Here is a 20828-nt window from a genome sequence, read left to right as displayed (position 1 = left end):
TATTACCCAATGTGAATAGCATATGCGGCTTAAAAGAAATTGAACTATCAGGAACACTTTATTTCACCTAAATATAAATAATCCGTTTATTCATGTCATCATTGAATTAGAGCTTATTGTTTATATATTTATATAATTTTATGGTATTAAACTCTTTCTTTAACACTCTCGTTATTACTAGAGCTATCTTGTTGTAACTCTTCGATTTCGTCTGTGTCATGAATTTGCAAATCTCTATGGAACCTTTCTGGTCCTAAGAAAATAATAAAGATCATATAAGCGAAAATTGCCCCACAAAAAATACACATGACTTTACCATAATCAAACATTCCTGGTTGGTCTTTAAGTGGGAATCTTTCCCCGATTTTTGCTTCAATGGTGGCACTAGCTGAACTCACTAAATTACCCAATTGATAAGCAACACCGGACAATAAAGTTCTATGAGTAGAATTAACCAATTCTAAAAGATATGCTGGACCAACACTAAATGATCCAAATACAAATGCATTTAAAAAGATATAAGCAGGCCAGTTTCTGTCTGGGTTGAAAAATGATGGATATAAGAATGCACCGGCGCAAACAATACTAATCACAACGGTTAATCGACGACCCAATAACTCTGATGCTTGACCCATGATAATACCACCAATAATACCACCAATATTGGATACAACAATGATAACAGTTTTCTTATCAAGCCCCACATGGTATTGTTTTGTAATCATAGTTACATACAAATCTTGAGATCCATGGGTAGTGAAATTCCAACCAGCATAAAGTAATACCAAATATGAGAAAATCAACCATTCGGTTTTGAAAGTAACAAGAATTGATTTATCGATTTTTTGCCAAAATTTTTTCTCCTTGACGGCGACACCACCATTTTGTTCTTGTTCTTTAAGTCTTTGTTGTTGATTGAATTTTTCCTTTTTAATTTTCATTTTAATATAATCTGGAGATTCAGGAGTAAACAATCTCCAAACAATTAAAATCAATGATAACCCACCAGAAAACCAAATTAAAGATCTCCAACCTTCACCTTCTTTATAAGTGCCAGCAAATGCTCGATACCAAACCATAGCCATAATATATCCAAAACAATACCCTGGTAAAAACAATCCCAGCAACACTGATCTTGCGGCAATTGGTTGACCTTCTAATGCTGTAACCATGGCAATGGGGTACATTGCCCCCATCAATATTCCAAATATTGCTCTTACCCCTAAAAATTGTTGATAAGTTTGAACAAACCCAGTACCAACTTCAACAACAACAAATAAAGTAACAATAGAAATATACGTCCATTTACGACCAAAATAATCTGATGCAATACCAAATATAACTGCTCCAACAGATCTTAACATCAACACTAATGTAACACCCCAAGTAACATCAGTAACACTAATATTTAATGTATTGGCAATCTCTGGTGCAGCCACCGAAACACAAAAAAAATCCATAGCATCTAATGCCCAAGCAAAAAACCCTAAACAATAAAAATTCCAATCAGATTTACTCATTGATTTTAATCCTGGTATAGGATTGATCACTTCATACCATTTTTTATGGGTATGATATAATGGTAAATCTAATAATGTGGTTAATCTAGTGGCAAAATATCTAGAGATTGAAGATAATGAAAGGTCTGGTTTTTCATTAAATAATTCATCGTCTAATTCTGGTTGATTTTTATAGGAGTTGCTATAATCATCATAGTTTAATTCATTAGAATTAGTAATTGAAATATGATCAGCTCTTGCTTTTTCCTCCATATTGTGTGTGTGTAGGTGTGATATGGAGTTTATCTTAATATTTATAAAAAGTATTGAAGAATATTAAGAAGGAAAATACGATCAAGCAAACAGATATGGAAAGCTAAGTTATTTATATACTTTTAATGCAATGAAAGTTCTATTGTCAAAACTAAGCCAATATCTCCCCCCCTCATTGATGGTAGTGGTGGCTATTGTATTGGGATTGGTAAACAGGCATAAACTTTAAGAAACTGTTACTTTGTTCAATAAATACGGTCAACACAAAACTGAAGAATACTAAAAAAAAGATTATCAGAACGACTGAAACATATGCATTATTGCATGAAAAGAATTTGCTAAATAGTTTGTGGGGAAGAGTACTAGAAATAGATATGGAAGGAGGATACGAAAGGAACATTGTAATAAGTTTACGTAGTACAAAGATAAGAAAGCACCAAGATGGATATGGTGTTCTTGTGGGTGAAACTAGGGGCAATACATTTGCAAAAACACTCCTTTTCACCGAATTCAATGTTATTAAAAACTAACAAAATAGAGTTGATGTATTTGTTGTTTCTCTGTTTAATCTTGTTAGAAAGACAACTGATAATGGGAACCAAGAATGAGGGGAAAGATAAAACATTTCTTGGTGTTGGAGTATTGTTATCTACAAACGCAGAGTACTAATGTTGCTCCAAGCGAAACAGTTGATTGTCTTGTCTTACTTCTTGGTGGTTGTGAAAAGATATTTGCGGTAATATTGAGCAATCAGTAACCAAGAAATTGTTCAACTAACAAGAAGTAAGAGTAATTATTATTTTGTTGCTAAAAATTACAATTCCGCTGTGCATAATTATAGAGCTTTGTGGGGGGGAGGAGAACACCGAAGGAGACCACAAAACCGCGATTATTGTGGTGGTAAATAACTAATAAACCTTCTAGCAAGGATTAATTAATATTTGACACACTACCATGTTCACTAAAATGGAAAAATATTTTTCCCCATTTAGACTAAAGTTGATTGATTGAATCATCCAATGGGATACCCGGAGAATGTCAATAAAAAGTGGGGAATGGTGGGGGCAAAAAGTATTTTCTCAGGCAAACGGCATTTTTTACAATAGTGAATATGCTTACAAGATAGTGAAATAGAGCCCTGGTGTGGTGGTGGAACATAACCTCCGAACAGACCATGCTGGTTATTTAGCAAGTGGGACATCTGTCTCCATTATAATTTGCCCATTTTCTACTGTAATGTATATACCTTTTTCAAAATCATTCAAATCAGAATGTTTTATTAAATGACGGTTTCAAAATAAGGTTATAAGTTTACATAGTTTGTACAATTATCAACCTAATTCTAGATTATGTCAATGTCTTTTTAAGCTTTCAAAGGTCAACTTATTTTTCTATTCCAAACGTTACGGCGTTACTCGTTATCTCCAATTATAGCCGTAAGAATTCAGAAAACATGGCAAGAATTAGCTCGAATTTCTTGGTGTGAACGTTTGACACTGATTTGAACTCATAACTGATCAGATGATTAAGTTTAGACAGCCCGGACTTTTAGGTTCGTTTTGCCAATGTGGGGACTCCCCTAGAAGAGCAAGTAATGAGACTAAAAATAAAAACTAGTCAGTGTTCTTAATCTATGAGTAGTACAAAATATTTAGGGCGGGGGGGAGGGGCTCAAAATTTGAGTCACTTTGTTGATCGTAACTGCATTAGCAAATAGACACTGAGTTTTATCTGAATCTCCACCTGTGTGCTTCACATTACCTTACTTCCAAATCGATTCAACATAACCTGCTTAAAATACGGCAAGCCTTAACTTACTGGTGTAACCTGTGATTTTCAAATCTGAAAAGTGGAAAGTCAGTTGGACTACAAATTTTAGTTACCAGCTCAACAGAAAACAAATGTTGTTAGTATTAGTCAAAAGTCAATTTACGAGATCCCCTTATAATTGATTCAATATTTGAATAGGGTAAAAGCTAAATTAAAGTCTATTTACTAATTATTAATCAACTAAACACACACAGCATAGATGTCAAAAATTGGGCCGTATTGCAATGACATTTGATAGCTGATGGATTAGTTTATTTTTGCAAGGCATTAACGAGAATACAGAATGAAGTGTATTAATGCTCGTCCAGATAGAGTTGCACATTTTAACCAACAAAGAAAACCAAATAGTTCAATTTTAAATTGATTCTAAATATCTCCATTAAAAGTGAGTTCAGACAATTGGGAACTCTGACCAATATGACAGTTTCCATACCAGTCTCATGAGACTTTAAATATAAAATGAAGTACAACCAGTCGATCTGAGTTGGTTAAACATCTACAATTGAAACATAAACCCTTCTTTGTATGGTCTCCTTTTTTTCTAATTGAACTCTACATCAGTTGGTTAACTAAGAATAGCAACAACTACAACTATGAATGATGAAAATCAATACAAAATGAGTTTGGCTGTTATCACGTGACTAAATCAAAAATCGTTGGGAAAATCTTCAGTTGATTTTTCACATGCTAAAAACTAAAACTTGTTTTGTGAATCAAAATACTCCAGATTTCCAAACAATCTTAGTTAGTTAAATCATACAAATGTATAACTCAGACGATTGTTATAAGCTTCGAGTTAGCGTAGACCAAAATTGACTGAAAAATGTTGAGCATATTATTAAGTTACGAATACTGTTGAGATCAATTCGATAATCTTAACCTTTTTTTTTCCAACCTCAACTCAAATATACTTCTCTTTTTTTTTTCGTTTCTTTCTTTTTGTTCTGTTAAACCTTGTTTTCTCTTTCTTCAATCAATTGAATAATAGATACTTATACATTCATTACTCCTGTCATGTCATCAATTGCTCAAGAATTGTCAACATTACCAAGTGATTTAATATACTTGGCACAAAATTTCCCACAATACATTGATTTAAAAGGAAAATTATTTGGAAATGATATCATTCAAAATCAATTGATTTATTCCATTATTTGTATTTCTTTCAATCCAATTTTTTGGAATATTGTTGCTCGATTAGAATACAAAACCCATTTTTTAACCAAAATTTGTTTTAATTCAGCTAAATTGGGTTGTTATGTATTAGCAATCACAATTTTTTCATTAGGAATTTATCGTGATCATGTTTATTATCAAGCATTAGAAACTCAACCTACTTATCAACCATTAATTGATTCTATTATAATTAAATCATTAGCCATTGCATTGTTTGCCTTTGGTAATGTTCTTGTTATTTCTTCAATGTATGCCTTGGGTGTGACTGGTACTTATTTGGGTGATTATTTTGGTATTTTGATGGATCACCGTGTCACGGGATTCCCATTCAATATTAATGATAACCCAATGTATAATGGTAGTAGTTTATGTTTTTTGGCAACAGCATTATGGTATGGGAAACCAGCAGGGATTGCCGTTGCAATTTATGTGTTTGTTATGTATAAAATCGCATTATTGTTTGAAGAACCTTTTACTGCTAAAATTTATGCTAATAGAATAGATAAATTAGATTAAAACAATCTTGTGGTATTGATTCGGGGTAGCTTTCCATGAGCTGCCCTTAATTTTTGATTAGAGTTTTTATTTTTTTATCATTATTTACTTCAACATGTACATACGTATAACATTCAAGGGGGGATTCAATTTTTTTATTGAGTTCCTTGACAATTTTCTATTATATCAACTCTGGTAAATAGTTGCTTATATATAAATTCAACATTTTAATTACAAAAATAAATTCAAAGAATATCTGGATATGCAAAACTGAATTTAAATTAAATTATAAACTTTATTTAGTTAATAATAGTCAATGTATATAAATATATAATGCTCTTGATTTTATCATCCCTGCAAAAGTAATGAATCAAAATGAAATAAAAAAGCAAATAACCTTATATAATAATAAGTAAAAATGTAAATGAAATGAACTCTATCATAAAATAGAATCATCATTTAGAATAAAAAAAATGTACAGAAAACCAAACCAAATCAAATCAATTGAAAAAATAAAAAAATAAAATATAAATGGGAAAATAATCTGTGAATTAAAATGAAAAACAGATTGAAAGAATCAGCATTCTTTCTATGCAATGAAAAAAAAAACGGGTATTGTATAATTACTCTAAACAAAATCAAAAGTTCCAACATCTACTTTATCATCAACATGACGAAGTGACAATGATTGGAATTTTTCTGACGATTTATGATAATATAACCCACTTATACCACCAGGTAACAATCCATCACACAATGACGAAGAAGAGGAGGATGAAGATGCTGATGAAGAAGTGGACAAGGATCTACCTTTACCAAAACGGCCATTGTTATTATTACCACCACCACCAATGTTCAAAACAATATAATAGAAACCTTCAAATGAAGCCCCTGTTATTTGTTTAATTCTTGAATCAGGCAATAAAAATTCTTCTTTCCATCTCATATAAATATATTGATCATCTTGTTCTCCTCGTTGTACTTTTTCTAATCGTTTTATCAATTCTTCATCAGATAAAAATGTAGTTGATTGGGTCAATTTTTTCCAATGTTCATAATCATTTTTAGCAAATGACCCCCATTGTTTATTTTCTGTCACGAATGAATATTTTTGTATGGAAGGATTTTCAAAACTATTCACACCAACGTCAGAGTCACCTTCAATGTTATTATTTCTCAATATAAAATGATTCAATGGATTGTTTATAATTTCCCCTTTGAAATATGTAGTAATTTCAGAATCTTTATCAGTCAAGCCATTTATTTGCAAAAACCCAGTAATCATCGAATTAAACAAATCAACTGTTTTGAACTCAACTTTAATATGGAAGCTTGCTTTACCAGATTGTTGTTCACCAATGAACAGAGAATTAGGTTGTAAATATCTATTATCAAAAACCGATGCTTGATAGTTGTTTATACCATTATGCACATTATTAAATTGATCAAAATAATCTAAAGAATACCCTTTCCTCACCTGATTGTTTAATGATAATTCCCTTTCTTGCTGTTGTTGTCGACGACGTTTCTCCTCCTCTGCTTCTTTTTCTTGTTGCTGCTGTTGCTGTTTCAAATGTAACTGTAGTTCTATATCGTGTTTGTGTTCTTGATCAGCATTTTCTGGCGCCAAATTGAAAGTGGAGCTGCCGTTATGGATTACAGGACACAATGTATTTTGTTCACTATCTATACCATTTGAGCCGTCTTCCGACAGTAACAACTTATTTTGTTGTTGTGAAAGTGTTTGGTAACGTTGGTGGTGATGTTGGTGGTGTTGTGGTTGCGATTGCGAGTGGAAAAAAAATTTGTCGTGCAACGGGCCATAATAGGTGGAGTTATCGGTGATGTGTGATTGTGTAATTTCATCATCGGACACGAAATCTTGATTGCGCAGCTGATGTAATTGTTGTAATTTGTTGAATAATTGTTCTTGTTGTTGTTGGGTAGTTAAGCTATCAATAAGATTATTGGTGGATTCTATATCCTCAGCATCGGGTAGTTGTTGTGAATCTTCCTGTTGTTGCAGTGATTGGGATGAAGATGGCTGTGATTGTGATTGTGACTGAGATTGTTGGTCTAGTGACTGATTCTTTTTATCTATTTCTGTGACAGGCATATTTGAAAAAACGTGTTTTGAATACTTTCTTTTGTTCTTTATCTATTGATCTCTCCTCTAAATGTATTAATTGAATATAATTATTCTTATAAATAAGGATATATAGATGAATGAATAAGTTGATGAAGAAAGAAGAAAAAGACAGAATACAAAAAAAAAACTTCAGAATTTAATCAGACGAAAAAAAAAAATGTTACGACCCAAAAGAAAAAATATAATAAAATTTAATAGAAGGAAGGAAGGAAGGAAGGATAATAATAATAATAGTAGTTACAGAAAAATAAAAGAAATTTAAATGATGATGATGTTGATTGATAAAGAAAGAAAAAAAAAACTGAATGACTTGACAAAAACATTTCCCACCCCCCTCCTCGTTCTTTCCTTCAAAATCATTTCCAATAATTAACAGTCCCAGTCTCTATTTTTATTTTCAATACTGTTAATCATTGGTTTTAGTTTAGTTTAGTTTTTCTTTTCTTTTCTTTTTTTCACTTTTTGGTATAGGTGTGGCTACCCAGCAATCCTATTCCAAGTATTCATCTCTGAATTACCTAATATGTTATACATACACGTTAAACTGTTCCAAGTTTCATTTTGATGTTTGTTGCTGAAACGTAAAAGCAACAACAACAGGTGATTCTGAGTTCTTTTTTGCACTGGGTACTCATTGAATATAGGCGCAAATCCACATCTCTGTCACGTGGTCTGTTTGAGTACCACCCTAAATTATAAATTGTGTCAATATTAATATTGTTGTTGCAATTTCCGATTTGGTTTCAATGATAAGCAAGGTTCCATTATCTGGTTGCTGTCTTCGATTGAGGAATAAAAAGAACTAATCGTCTTTCTTGCTTTTTGACGGACTCAGTTTAGTTCTTGAATCAAGTAGTTTCTACTGTCTGTTAATCTTCGTCGTTTATTCGTATTTTCACTAGTTCGGCTTGTTCTGGATATAACGGGATTATGAGTATTGCTTTTCCGGTCATCTTTGATGCAATCATAATTTATTGTTCTCTAGTTCCCGATTGCGGTTTCTGTGAATCGCATCACACTAAGAATACTATAGTTGATCTAGACAGGTAATTGGGCCTCTTCCATGATACCTGGACCTTGATTAACTAGAACAAAGTGTATTTCCAAAACTTAAATAGAGACTAAAGTTTAGTTGTGGTGATTGATTTTGGTCTCAGTTTCGACTCTTGTTACATTTTGGTTTTTAGAGCTTATTTGTTGGTGTCTACCTGTCTTGTTTAAATAAATACCCCCTTTATCTTATCCACAAGTAGTACTACGTTGCTATTTCAGATATTGCAACCATTAAAGCTAATTGGTGTATTATTCTAATAATTGATTATTTGTGCACGACCATGAATTAAGTGGCTGTTGTTTCTTTCTCTCTCTTTGTTCAATTACATAATCTTAGCAAAATAAGTCCAAAAACACCAAGAAAGTTTCATAGCTGACATCAAGGTTTTACTCCTATCAATTACAATTAAATATTACGCCATGAATATTGATAATACTAATGACATATCTTCCCCACCAACGCCAATACACCCTGCTCCAAATGAGGAATTAACTAATGGTGTACCAACAAACACTCTACTAGCAGATTCCAATATCGATTTGAATCCCGACCTATATGAAGAAGAAGAGATGGATATAGAGGAGGCAAAGAGCAATATTGTTGATGAAATTCCACCTGAGAACTTGACAAGCAATGACCCTGCGCTACAACCACAAACAGGAAATGCATTTAATGACAATATCAATGATGCTACTACAAATGCAGATTCTGATTTAGAAGATGTGGAAATCAACCAATTACACCAAATCACATTACCTTTTAATGAATCTTATCAATTGCTTAAACAAGAGTTCCAGAATACTTTAACTAATCTAGGTCAGTCACAAATCACGTCAGCACAACAATCTAAATTAATCAATTATATCGATGAAACATTATTGCAAATACAAAGAAAATTCATTAAACAACAAACCGAACTGGAAATTAATTATTCTTTGATTCAATTATTACAAGAATTGTCTACGGTGATTAGTGTTATATGGGTATCAATACAACAAAAACTGGTCTTGTATGGACAAATCGAATATTATATAAAGATTCTTGGTGATTTAGAGGATTATGTGAATAACTATAAGACACTTTTCAATGAAACTTGGTCGAAAAATAATAATTTACATATTAATATGCAAAATTTAGTGATTTTTTTTAAATTCTGGCAGAAGATCGATTTACAATTGAGTTTTTTAATTGATGGGTATAACATTGTATTGAATAATGGCAATCAACAAACTAAGTTGATTAAAATGAATGTTACTGAATTGACACGTTTATTACCAATTGTTACTCGATTAAGAATTGCAATAATATCGAAGATTGATGGCCTTCGTATGAGGTTGAAAAAAAATCAAGAGAACAATAATGACAATGATGCTACATCTAATATATTGACCATATTTGAATTAGAAATAAGTAGGTTATTTGAAGGAATATTAGAAAGAAGTTGACGAAGTTGATGTTTTTATGTATGTATGTATTTAGTTTGAAAAATAGAAAAGAATTAAATCGAAGAAAAAAATGTGGGAGACAAGTTGTAGGAAAAAAAAAAATAGTTTTAAAAACCTCAGCTCAACCAAACCTCATTCAAGTATACTCTTATCCGTTAAAAACATTCATAGAATCGATGTGGCCGTTCACTAAATCATCAAATACAGATGACAGTCTTGATGATCTACCAAGTGATTTACAAAAAGTTTTAGAACAAGAAATACGTCAAGATTCTAACAAATTTGAACTAGATAAATATTCTCGAATAGTCAATGATAAACTCAATCAATTACCACCACAATTTACTAATGAACAAGAATTTTTGGATTTTGAAAATTATAAAATTCAAAACAATCATCAAATAGTGGCACAAATAAATTGTGCTGAAATTGAAAATTATTTGATTCAATTGAATAATAATCATTCAATATCTCAATTTTGGTCAAGCCTATTTAATTCAACTAATACCAATCCTAATTCTTCTGAAAATAATGTTACTACAAATCCAAATCAAGCGTTGCAAAATTATAAATCATGTAAAAACTTGACTATTGACGGATTGAAATTATTGTATTATTCCAAATGTTATAATATAAAACAATGTCAATTTATAAGGTATCATTTAGATCAACTTTATATTAAAAATTTTGGTTCATTAGGTCAAAATGTCAATGATAAAAATATTGAATCTTATTATAAAGATTTAGATCAATTATTCTATAAGGTTTGGAAATAAAACTAGAAAAAAAAAAAAGCAAAGATAATTACAAAATACTATAAATCATTAACCATATCTTGCCAAAGTTTCAATTTTTCATCAAATGATAAACTCGCCACAAGTCCTGAAGTATTGGGAAATATGTATATTTTACTTGACTCATCAATATGTTTGTAAATAGAATCAATTATTAAATTATAAGTCGAATCTGATCCCTTTTGTAATAATCCCCATTTAAAATTTTTGTGGGGAGCACCACCATCGCCATCACCACTTTTCCTGTTACCACTAGCCAATTTGAAATTCTTACTACTAATACTCAATTCATTCATAAAATATTTGATTATAATTTCCCAAATTCCTTTACCCACAATCACGATGGTTTCCACGTGAGACAGTTTAAATTCCAGCAACAATCGAGGAACATTATTTAATTTTTCGTGCATTGTCAATTGATCAGCTCTTGCTGTGCTTCGTAATACTAAATCACTGAAGCCGATATTATATTTAATTAGTTTGAAATCATGAGTAGCATTACATCCATTTTCTAGTAAATGATTCAAAAATTGATCTTCAGATTTGTTAACTTCATTTGGTGTTTCCGGTACTGGCTCGTGTGGGCTATTTTTATTTTTCGATATCACTTTATGTAGTAATTGACTCTGATTAAATAATTTCCAAAATAAATTCGAATGATGTGCATAATGATGTTGTTGAATTGAAGATTCAGTACCTGGGTTGAATCCCACAAATAAAACTTGTAAGTGATCATTCAATGAAGGCTGTAAATCAGGTAAATCTACCGACGATTTCTGGTTATTAGAATGTAGTTTGGAATTGGCCCTCCGTTTTGCTTTTGCTTTTGGTATTATTTTGGTTATTCTGTGTGGTTTGTTGTTATTTTCATCATTCCCATTCCCTGTATATCGGAAAGAGTCCAAGTTCCTTGTCATTTAAGCAGTATTTGTTTAATTATGTTGAATTTACTTAACGGGGAGACAGGGGAGTAAAAGAGCATCGTGGTAGGAGAGAGAAGAATGAGACGCGCGATGTGGGAGTAAAACACACAAAAAAAAATGTTAACTTCCAACGTTTTTAGATTTCCCCAACAAAAAAAAAATCTAAGATGACAAAGAAGGTAGCAAATATATACTCTTGGTTTCATTCCAAAGCATAACTACCCAATTATATTGAACCAACATGATAGGTGAAGAATATTCAAATATATCGCTTTCAGGAATAGCTCTGGAATCCACACCAATCAAAAGAAAACCACAACAAGCAAGTTTTACCGAATACGTCACCGTTAATGAAACAACGGTAAACAATAATTCAACAATATTGCCAACAAATGAAAAAGTCCAGAACCAGCAACAGCAATCTAGTAAAGATTCTGATGAGTTAGATTCAATTATTGATACCCATCCCGAATTGAAAATAGCAAGTAGAGAGAATGGTGAATTCAATCCTGTCAATGTGGCATACACAATGTTCACACCCCAAAAGCAACAAAACCCTGAAATAATACTAACCCCACTGAATAAGCCCCTACAACAACAAGAAAGCAAAGACAAAGATTTGACTACCACATCAACCCAACAAGTCCAAAATATACTACTTAATCCAATGACACCATATACTCTAACATTATATTTCCAATTATTTTCTAATATGATAATGGCCAGTATTGTTATTTATATGGCTTATTTAGCATATACAACTATTAGACAAGATATAAATTTCAAAATTCAACGAATGACGCTTGATTTGTTAGACGAGATTTCTCAATGTCTGAAACAATATACATTGAATAAGTGTCATTTATCAACTCGACCACCGGCAATTGAACAAGAATGTAATTATTTGGATAAATGTCAAAATCAAGATCCATCTTTGATTAGTCGATCAAATTTGACAAGTGAGATATTAGCAGAAATAACTAATTCATTCTTCAATAAATTAAATTATAAAAGTATTAGTATTGTACTAATATTTCTTGTAATTAATTTGGTGTCGAATTATTATATTATTGGTAATTTCCAATATAATGAAATTAATCGGTTAAAAAAATTAGAGTTCAATTCAAACCCAGAATCAAAATTGGACACCAAAATAGATTTAGATTAGATTATTGGGCAGTTTTTTCTTATATACTTTGGATCACAGAAAAATGTATATACTGTGGAAATGTTTTTAAATTAAAATGTGAACAATAAAAGATTGAATACTTAAACCGATACAAACAAACAGAGGAAAAAGAACAGAAAAAAAAAGACATTAAATCATGGTCAGCTAAAAAGCTTATATGTTGGTTCTCGTTCTTATTGTTGTAGTGGTGGTGGTGGCTTTCCTACGATAAACAAGAAGAAGGAGAAGAAAGGGGTGTTTAACATAATTGTCCTGTCCCAATTAGGAAATAGTGATGGTTTAATTGGTGACGGAAACAAATGAGAAGAGAAGAGAAAAAATAATAGTTGCAAAAATAGTTTATCTGTGACAAGGAAAGAAAGTAAAAAAAAAAGCTTATACAATGGAAGAAACAGGTGGGTTAATGGGTAATAATGGTAGATAAGGGGGGTGTGTGGTTCATGTTAAAAAGTACATCTCCAGGACTCAATATAGACTTATAAATATCTAATGATAATACTGATTTGACGAAACTTTCTATTTTTTTAAAAAAATTTTAGTTTTATTGTTCTTTTTATTCTTTTGTTTCTATTCTTTTAAATTAATTGAATATTGTTCTTCTTTCTTCTTACTCTATTGCAACTATCAAGAGACTATTATTATAAAAACTATGTTTCAAGAAAAATCTGAAAAACTGTCTTTCCCCAAAAGATCTTCATCTTTGAGATCACCATCAGATTCACCGGCTATTACTTCAAAAAATGTTTTTATGTTTGTTAATTATTCTAAAGATTGGCCATTGATTCTTGTGGGTATTTTACTTATGGGTGGTTCAGCAATTGCCACACCAATGAATACATATATTTACGGGGAAATAATGGGTAAACTTTCACAATTTTATTTGCAGGATCAGTCAAATCATTCTTTTAGTCAAGATATAGTAAAATTATGTGTTGGTTTAATAGGTATTGGATGTTGTAAAATGATATTAGTATGGCTAGGCATGTTCACATGGCTTAAATTTGGTGAAATCCAACAATCAAGAGCAAGAATGCAAATTTACAATAAAATTATTAACGAGTCACAATCATGGTATGATTCAAAGCAAAACCTAATTGGGCAATTGACACAAATCAATCGATGTATTGAAGAATTGAGATCTTGTAATGGTGAAATTTTGGCTAGTTTGATGCAAACCATAGTATTGATTTTGGCACTTTTAATAATGTCTTTTTACCAATCGTGGAGTACCACTTTGATAATAATGGCAAGTTTCCCCATTATGGCACTTTGTGGTTGGTATTTTGGTAAACTCACCTATAAAGCTCAACAGGATGAGAATGAAGTTACATCAAAAGCTAGTAAAGTTTTCAACTGGTGTTATGTTAATCCAGAAATGGTTAGATTCTTCAATAGTAAAAATATTGAATTAACTAAATTCAAACAGTTAATTGAGAAATCAGCTCAATTTTATTATAAATTAAGTCATGCTGTTGCTGCAAATACAGCAGTTTTAAAAACTTTAACATTAATGATGTTTGTTCAAGGTTTTTGGTTTGGTAATTATCTATTATCACATAAAACAATTACGATCAATCAATTATTCACTTGTTTCAGTTCTTGTTTAATGCTTGGACAAGCGGTTTCTGGTATTACAGAATTGTTAGCAATTCTAAATACCGGACATGCTGCGGCTGATAAAATCTCTGGCTTTTTATTGCAACCCCCATCTAAGGCAAAATTATTATTACTACACCTGAAATACCCACCATTTGAAATTGGTTCAATATACTTCAAAAATGTTTGGTTTGAATCTAACTCACAAAATAGTGTTGCTATTTTGCAAGATGTTTCGTTTGGAATTTTACAGAATCAATTCAATTATGTAATTGGGAAATCAGGTTCTGGGAAATCTACTATTGCAAAACTCTTGATGCGGTTGTATTCTGTGTCCCGTGGAACAATCGAGATTGATACGGTCTCAATTGATAAACTAGACCCCAAATATATATGTCAAAATATCACTTTACTTGAACAAAATCCAGTGATATTTGATGATAAGACAATTGCAGAAAATATTGCTATTGCTATAGTTGATGATTACGATAGTTTGCAGGCAATACCCTATTATTTGATTGAACAATCTGCTCATTTTGCTTTATTGCTGGATCTAGATTTGAATATGAAAGTGAATCATTTGACATTATCTGGAGGGCAGCAGCAACGGATTTCTATAGCTAGAGCATATTTGAAAAATTCTCCAGTACTAATTATGGATGAAAGCTTTAGTGCTTTGGATACTGAAACTAAGCAAGGTCTTATTGAAAAAGTGAAAAAATGGAGAATTGGCAAAACAACTATTTTTATTACTCATGAATATAAGAACATACTTGATGATGAAAATGTCATTATCTTGGATCAAGGAATGATCAAAAACCAAGGACAGTTTAAAAAGATGAAGAATGAAGAAATTGTCCAGAATTACAAATCTCAGGGTATTGAAACTTCCTCATATGAAACCACTAGTCAAAGTTTCTCTGATAATACAAAGCTACCGGATGGCGATTACAACTATAAAACCAACCCTTATATTCTTAAGGATTTAGAATCCCAAATTAAGGAAGACACGGACAATGAGAAATTGATGGGTGTTTTGGCAATACTTAGATATTGTAGCTCAACAATCAATGGAAAGTCGTTACTTGGATTTGGTATTTTATTAGCTATTTTTCAAGGTGTATCAAGTCCGGTGTTTTCATATTGCTTCTCCAAGCTATTATCAACATCTTTAGACAGTTCAATAGGGTTAAATTCAACCCAAAAAATTCTCCAGTGGTCTTGTATATCATTATCAATTGCTATTTTTACCGGGGTTACCAGTTATTTATCAGAATTTATTCTAAATTATTGTGGTGAAAATTGGATAGTATCTCTACGACAATTAACTTTTTTCAAATTGAATAATCAAGATTTGTCATTCTTCACTGGATTTGATACTAATTGGAGTTCACTGGAAATAACGGCCTTACTCATGAATGACACCAGGGACTTGAGGAATTTAATCTCTCAATTCTTCCCTTTATTAGCCAATTTGGTGTCAATGACATTAATCGGAATAATCTGGTCAATTGTATCTGGTTGGAAATTGGCATTAGTGGGGATTTCATTTGTTCCGTTAGTACTTTTGGTTACTGTTCTTTATGGGAAAATATTAGAATCAATTGAAAATAAATATAAATGCAAAGTGAATAATGTCGAGCTAGATCTATATCGAACCATAACCACAATAAGAACTATAAAAATTTTCAATATCCAACAATATTTTGAAACCGTTTTCAAAGAAGATTTGAAAGTTTTAAATTCCATTGGTGTTTATCGAGCATTGCAAACTGGTATTGGATTTGCAATTTCTGATTTGTTTTCATCTATTGGTCAAGCAATAATTTTATTTTATGGCATGAAACTAATTAGTCAATTTCAATATAATTATTCTCAATTATTACAAGTAATCACGTTGTTAAGTTTTACGATCAGCAATGCATCAATATTAATTCATCAATTGCCAGAAATTACAAGAGGTCAAAGAGCTGGTACCTTTATTGTCAAATTACTAAAGGATATTACTTCCACAATGGAAGTAAATGACAGCTGTGGTGTAAGTTCAGTTAGAAAAAGAAACAGCAAAAGTGGTAGTGATAGTATTGGTACAATTGGACCCGTTAAAGACAATCAACTATTTAAAAAGGTGACGACTGACAATGATACGCTAGCAATCAGTTTTAATAATGTATCTTTCTCATACCCTAATAAGTTGCATTATATACTTCAATTGAAAAGCATTTCATTGGATGTAAAGAAATTCACAACTATTGGAATAGTTGGACAATCAGGTTCAGGTAAATCAACAATTTTGAAAATCTTGTTCAGGTTATATGATATCAAGATTTCTCCAGATTCAAATACTACCAAGAAATATCATGATCAAACTGTTAAAATTTTCAATCAGAATTTATATCTCATCAACAGCGGTTTATTATGTCAAACAATTGCCATAGTACCCCAATTTCCAAAATTTTTCAGTGGTACAATATATGATAATTTAACTTATGGAATCAATAACACGAATAGTGCTGGTAGTAATAGCTCATCTTCAGTTTCCGATTCTGAAATTATTAAAATATTGAAATTGGTTAATCTCCATCAATTTATAGTCTCATTACCACAAGGATTATTAACCATCATGAATGATAGTGACAACGATAATGATAACGGCAATGAAAATGAAAATGAAAATGAAAATGGCAACACGATACTGACATCATCATCAACGTCCTTTACTTTTTCAGGTGGACAGTTACAACTACTTGCCATAGCCAGAGCATTGTTGCGTAACCCTAAAATATTACTCCTCGACGAATGCACATCAAACCTAGATCCAATAACTACTAAAATCATCATTAACGTGATAAAATCCTTACATGGAAAATTGACAATACTATTTGTCACTCACGACAAAGAGTTAATGCGTATTGCCGATAATTTGATAGTAATGAAAGATGGTCAAATAGTGGAACAAGGTGATTTTCAACAATTAATATCCAACGACGGAGAGTTTACCAAAATTACAAAGACTATAATATAAAGAAGGGAATATTCGCCAAGAGATAGCAACGGATATGCCAAAAAAAAAAATACAAATTGTATAATATATCTAAATCTCTGTTGTTAGTTAGTTATTTATATCAAATAATTATACCGTTGTTAGTTTATAATTTCACACAAATATATGGAACTTCAACATCTTCACCTTCTTCATCATCACAGCAAATTTCAAAAATCAAATTCTTAACATGAGATGGCACCTCTTTTTTACTGACTTCTTTTATCAAACTGGTTAATTTTAATCCTAATCTATCCTTAACTTTCTTTGGTGGGAAAAATGATGCGTACAAAAGTGACACGCCATATGATAACATAGAAATAGTTAAGCCTTCTTCTTTTTCAAAATGATCTAATAACTCTTGTAATGTAATATCGCCATTAAGTTCAAATCTATCCCAAATTTGATCAAACTTCTTGTTATTATATTTACCTTCTGGAGATTTGATTGGTTCGGAAAATCCAATAAATGGTAAAGCCAAGTTGATAAATCCATTTTTGTATTGTTCAATATCGTCTTTACCATCAACAACCTTGTACAATTCCAAGCAAACCAACCCAGTAACTAATGCAGTGGTGGTAGCAATAGCTGGAATGATCTTACCAGCGATGAATTTGGTCTTGTGTGCATCTGCGATTTCAATACCATAGTTCAATGCTCTACAATTAGATGCAGCAGTAATAAACTCAATATGGTGGTTGGTATCATCATCTTTTTCGAATTCAATTGGGGTCAATCTGTAACCAGCCAAGGTACTTGGTTCAGGCAAAGAAGCAGCAATCTTTCTAATTTGTTCATCGTCAATAGATCCAGAAAGATTGTTGGCTTGTTCTTCGGCTTCTGCATCCGTGGCAGCAATTTCAACCCCAGATTTAGGTTGGAATGGTTCAATGATAACCTGTTCTAAAACTTTCTTGAAATCATCAACAGTTGCATTAGGTTCTTTCAATCCGTAGATAAATGCCAATAAATTAGCTCCACCAATAATGAAGTCCAAATGATCCTTATTGTTAATATCAAACTCCAATGGTTTGGGTGCTCTTTTGGGACCAGACCAAAATGGAGCTCCAGTAGAAGTCTTGGCGTCTGGTGGGAAATTGTACAACAACTGTTGAATGTCGTGGTTGAACTTGGTTTCAAATTCTTGTCTTGCCCATTTGATACAATCCTCAAAAGTGTAAGGACGATTGTTCAAATACTTGGAGATATTTTCCAATGTGCCTTTAATATCTGGGTTTTGTTTTAAAGTTTGTTCCACGTAATTTGGTTGGCTCAAGTATAAATTAACACTTTCTGGAGATTCGGCAAAATAACCTTGGAATAATGATTTTGCCCAAGCTATAGTATGATCGATCTTGTTTGGGAATGATCTTAAAGTACACAACGGAATGGACTTTTCTGGTGGATCTTGGGAGGATGAATAAGATTCAGTCAAGTTTGGAATGACAACTTGAGTGTTACCTTTAGTACCCAAAGTACCAGACTCCAACAATGGTTTTTTGTAAAAGACACAACGACGATCAACATACGTTCTAGCTTCAACGTTATCCAAAGCATTGACGACAATATTCAATTGAGTCCAGAATTTGTCGTCGAAAATATCTTCAGTTTCTGGTCCAACTTTGTCTAATTTGGAATCAATTTTACCTTTCAAATCAGGGTTCATCTGTTGAACAGCTAAAGCGGCAACATCTGATTTATTTTTACCAACATCCTTAGGTCTAAACAAAAATTGACGGTTCAAATTCGACTTTTCAATGGAATCGTTGTCAGTAATGAAAATTTTACCTTCGGGTCCGGATCCTAATCCCATCATTGCCCAGTTCTTTAACATTTCACAACCAATGGCACCAGAACCAACTAAAAATACTTTCAAGTTGGCAATTTTTTCTTGGAATGCTTTACCAAAAACGGCAATTTGTCCATCATATCTAGATCCAATTGGTTTGTTGTTCTCTTCGTTTCTTGGATATTCCGTTTCTGAAGGCAATGATTCCAAGGAGTCAAAGTATAACCATTGTTTGATAGGGGTGAATTTGGAAGAACAGTTCTTTAAAACTTCTTGGGCAATTAATCCACCATAAAATGCAACAACCCCAGGAATATCACCACGAGCTTGGTAGAACAATTCCTTGAGGTATTTTTCGTCAAGTTTGTCTTCGCCCAAAATTGATGGATTTTGAGTAGCCAATTCTTCAGCATATCTAAATGCTTCAGTTGCATCTTGTTCATTGTATGGAGCTGGTAATTCACCTTGGTGCTTGGTTTGGAATGCATGCAAGGCTTGGAACCCCAAGTGCAACTGTGCTGGTTTGTCAAATTTAGCAAAATCAGAAATTAAATATTCAGGAGCTGCCAATTGCTTGGTCAATGGTTCAAACGATAAATCTTTAGGAACTTTAACTTGGGTGTATAATCCCCCCTTGACGTATTCACCATAGCTTTCATCAATCTTAATCTTGAATGCATATGGTCCTAAAACTTCAACCTTGTGGGGATTTCCTTCGTTCAATTTGGGCATGCCCTCAACTTCGGCAAACTTGACATAATCGCCATCTTGTAAACCGTGTCTATTATCATCCAACATTGTAACTGTACCATTTTTCTCAATGTCAGACACAATTCCGCTCAATGGTTCTTCACCTGTTTGGTCAATTACAGTAAATTTGTCTCCAAAATCCACAAATATTTGACCAAACAAACCTTTAATGTCAGCATTTATGTAACCAATATTGTTGGCATGGGTAATGTTGTTGATTTTAACTTGCTCTTCTAATGAAATGTTGGTCGACACAATACATTTGAATTTCAATAACGTTTCTTCATCTATATTGTCAACAACATTAATTGGAACATAAGAATTCAATTCAGCCAATTTTTCACGACTGGCAACATCTCTTGGTTGGCCAATTTCTGATTCTGACAAAAAAAACTGTGTGGATAAATCAGTAATAGATACTGGTTTGGGATCGTATAAACTCAATGACTTGACCCCAGCAAGAGCAATGTTCTTTGCGATTTCTATACCCAATCCATTGAGTCCAATGATCAAGACATTGGCATTTTGCATTTTAAGCATGGCCTCCTTACCCAACACGTACAACTGACGGGAATACAAGCCTTCATCAATTTCTTGTGGGGATGGGGAATCTATTTGCATATTATCAGACATCTTGTATTAAAACTTGTTCCTACTGTGGCAAATGAAATAAATCGTTGTATACAATTTGTAATAAAATTATTCACGGAGCAAACAAGGAAGAAGAAGAAGGAAAAAAAAAATTTGGAAAGCGGATTACCAATTTGTTAAAGACGCAACGTTATTAACAGATAGTTGACATAATGGAAGGCAAAAAAAAAAC

General features: G+C 32.1%; 9 protein-coding genes across 9 annotated transcripts; 5 read left to right on the top strand and 4 right to left on the bottom strand. All coding sequences in view use genetic code 12, as the record gives it.

The window, feature by feature from the left end:
• Positions 1-146: 146 nt before the first annotated feature.
• On the bottom strand, positions 147-1772 carry JEN1 (Jen1p; the record flags this gene model as incomplete). Its single annotated transcript, XM_711015.1, has 1 exon — positions 147-1772. One exon carries the CDS (start codon positions 1770-1772, stop codon positions 147-149), a length of 1626 nt encoding a protein of 541 aa, XP_716108.1.
• Positions 1773-4616: 2844 nt separating this feature from the next.
• OPI3 (bifunctional phosphatidyl-N-methylethanolamine N-methyltransferase/phosphatidyl-N-dimethylethanolamine N-methyltransferase) lies at positions 4617-5294 on the top strand (the record flags this gene model as incomplete). The annotated part of the gene is made up of 1 exon (XM_711014.1): positions 4617-5294. One exon carries the CDS (start codon positions 4617-4619, stop codon positions 5292-5294), a length of 678 nt encoding a protein of 225 aa, XP_716107.1.
• Positions 5295-5901: 607 nt separating this feature from the next.
• CAALFM_C306560WA (glucose-induced degradation complex subunit) lies at positions 5902-7389 on the bottom strand (the record flags this gene model as incomplete). The annotated part of the gene is made up of 1 exon (XM_711013.1): positions 5902-7389. The coding sequence occupies one exon, from the start codon at positions 7387-7389 to the stop codon at positions 5902-5904; it is 1488 nt and encodes a 495-aa protein (XP_716106.1).
• Positions 7390-8895: 1506 nt separating this feature from the next.
• Positions 8896-9921, top strand: CAALFM_C306550CA (TFIIH complex subunit; the record flags this gene model as incomplete). Its single annotated transcript, XM_711012.1, has 1 exon — positions 8896-9921. One exon carries the CDS (start codon positions 8896-8898, stop codon positions 9919-9921), a length of 1026 nt encoding a protein of 341 aa, XP_716105.1.
• An 8-nt stretch (positions 9922-9929) lies between these two features.
• CAALFM_C306540CA (uncharacterized protein) lies at positions 9930-10697 on the top strand (the record flags this gene model as incomplete). Its single annotated transcript, XM_711011.1, has 1 exon — positions 9930-10697. One exon carries the CDS (start codon positions 9930-9932, stop codon positions 10695-10697), a length of 768 nt encoding a protein of 255 aa, XP_716104.1.
• Positions 10698-10735: 38 nt separating this feature from the next.
• On the bottom strand, positions 10736-11632 carry CAALFM_C306530WA (uncharacterized protein; the record flags this gene model as incomplete). Its single annotated transcript, XM_711010.1, has 1 exon — positions 10736-11632. The coding sequence occupies one exon, from the start codon at positions 11630-11632 to the stop codon at positions 10736-10738; it is 897 nt and encodes a 298-aa protein (XP_716103.1).
• A 247-nt stretch (positions 11633-11879) lies between these two features.
• On the top strand, positions 11880-12806 carry CAALFM_C306520CA (uncharacterized protein; the record flags this gene model as incomplete). The annotated part of the gene is made up of 1 exon (XM_711009.1): positions 11880-12806. One exon carries the CDS (start codon positions 11880-11882, stop codon positions 12804-12806), a length of 927 nt encoding a protein of 308 aa, XP_716102.1.
• Positions 12807-13476: 670 nt separating this feature from the next.
• Positions 13477-17448, top strand: HST6 (ATP-binding cassette alpha-factor transporter; the record flags this gene model as incomplete). The annotated part of the gene is made up of 1 exon (XM_711008.1): positions 13477-17448. The coding sequence occupies one exon, from the start codon at positions 13477-13479 to the stop codon at positions 17446-17448; it is 3972 nt and encodes a 1323-aa protein (XP_716101.1).
• A 124-nt stretch (positions 17449-17572) lies between these two features.
• On the bottom strand, positions 17573-20638 carry UBA1 (E1 ubiquitin-activating protein; the record flags this gene model as incomplete). The annotated part of the gene is made up of 1 exon (XM_711006.1): positions 17573-20638. One exon carries the CDS (start codon positions 20636-20638, stop codon positions 17573-17575), a length of 3066 nt encoding a protein of 1021 aa, XP_716099.1.
• Between the last annotated feature and the right edge of the window lie 190 nt (positions 20639-20828).

Source organism: Candida albicans, chromosome 3 (genome assembly GCF_000182965.3).
Source record: "Candida albicans SC5314 chromosome 3, complete sequence".
NCBI lineage: Eukaryota > Fungi > Ascomycota > Pichiomycetes > Serinales > Debaryomycetaceae > Candida > Candida albicans.
This window is presented reverse-complemented; position numbering and strand designations above follow the sequence as displayed.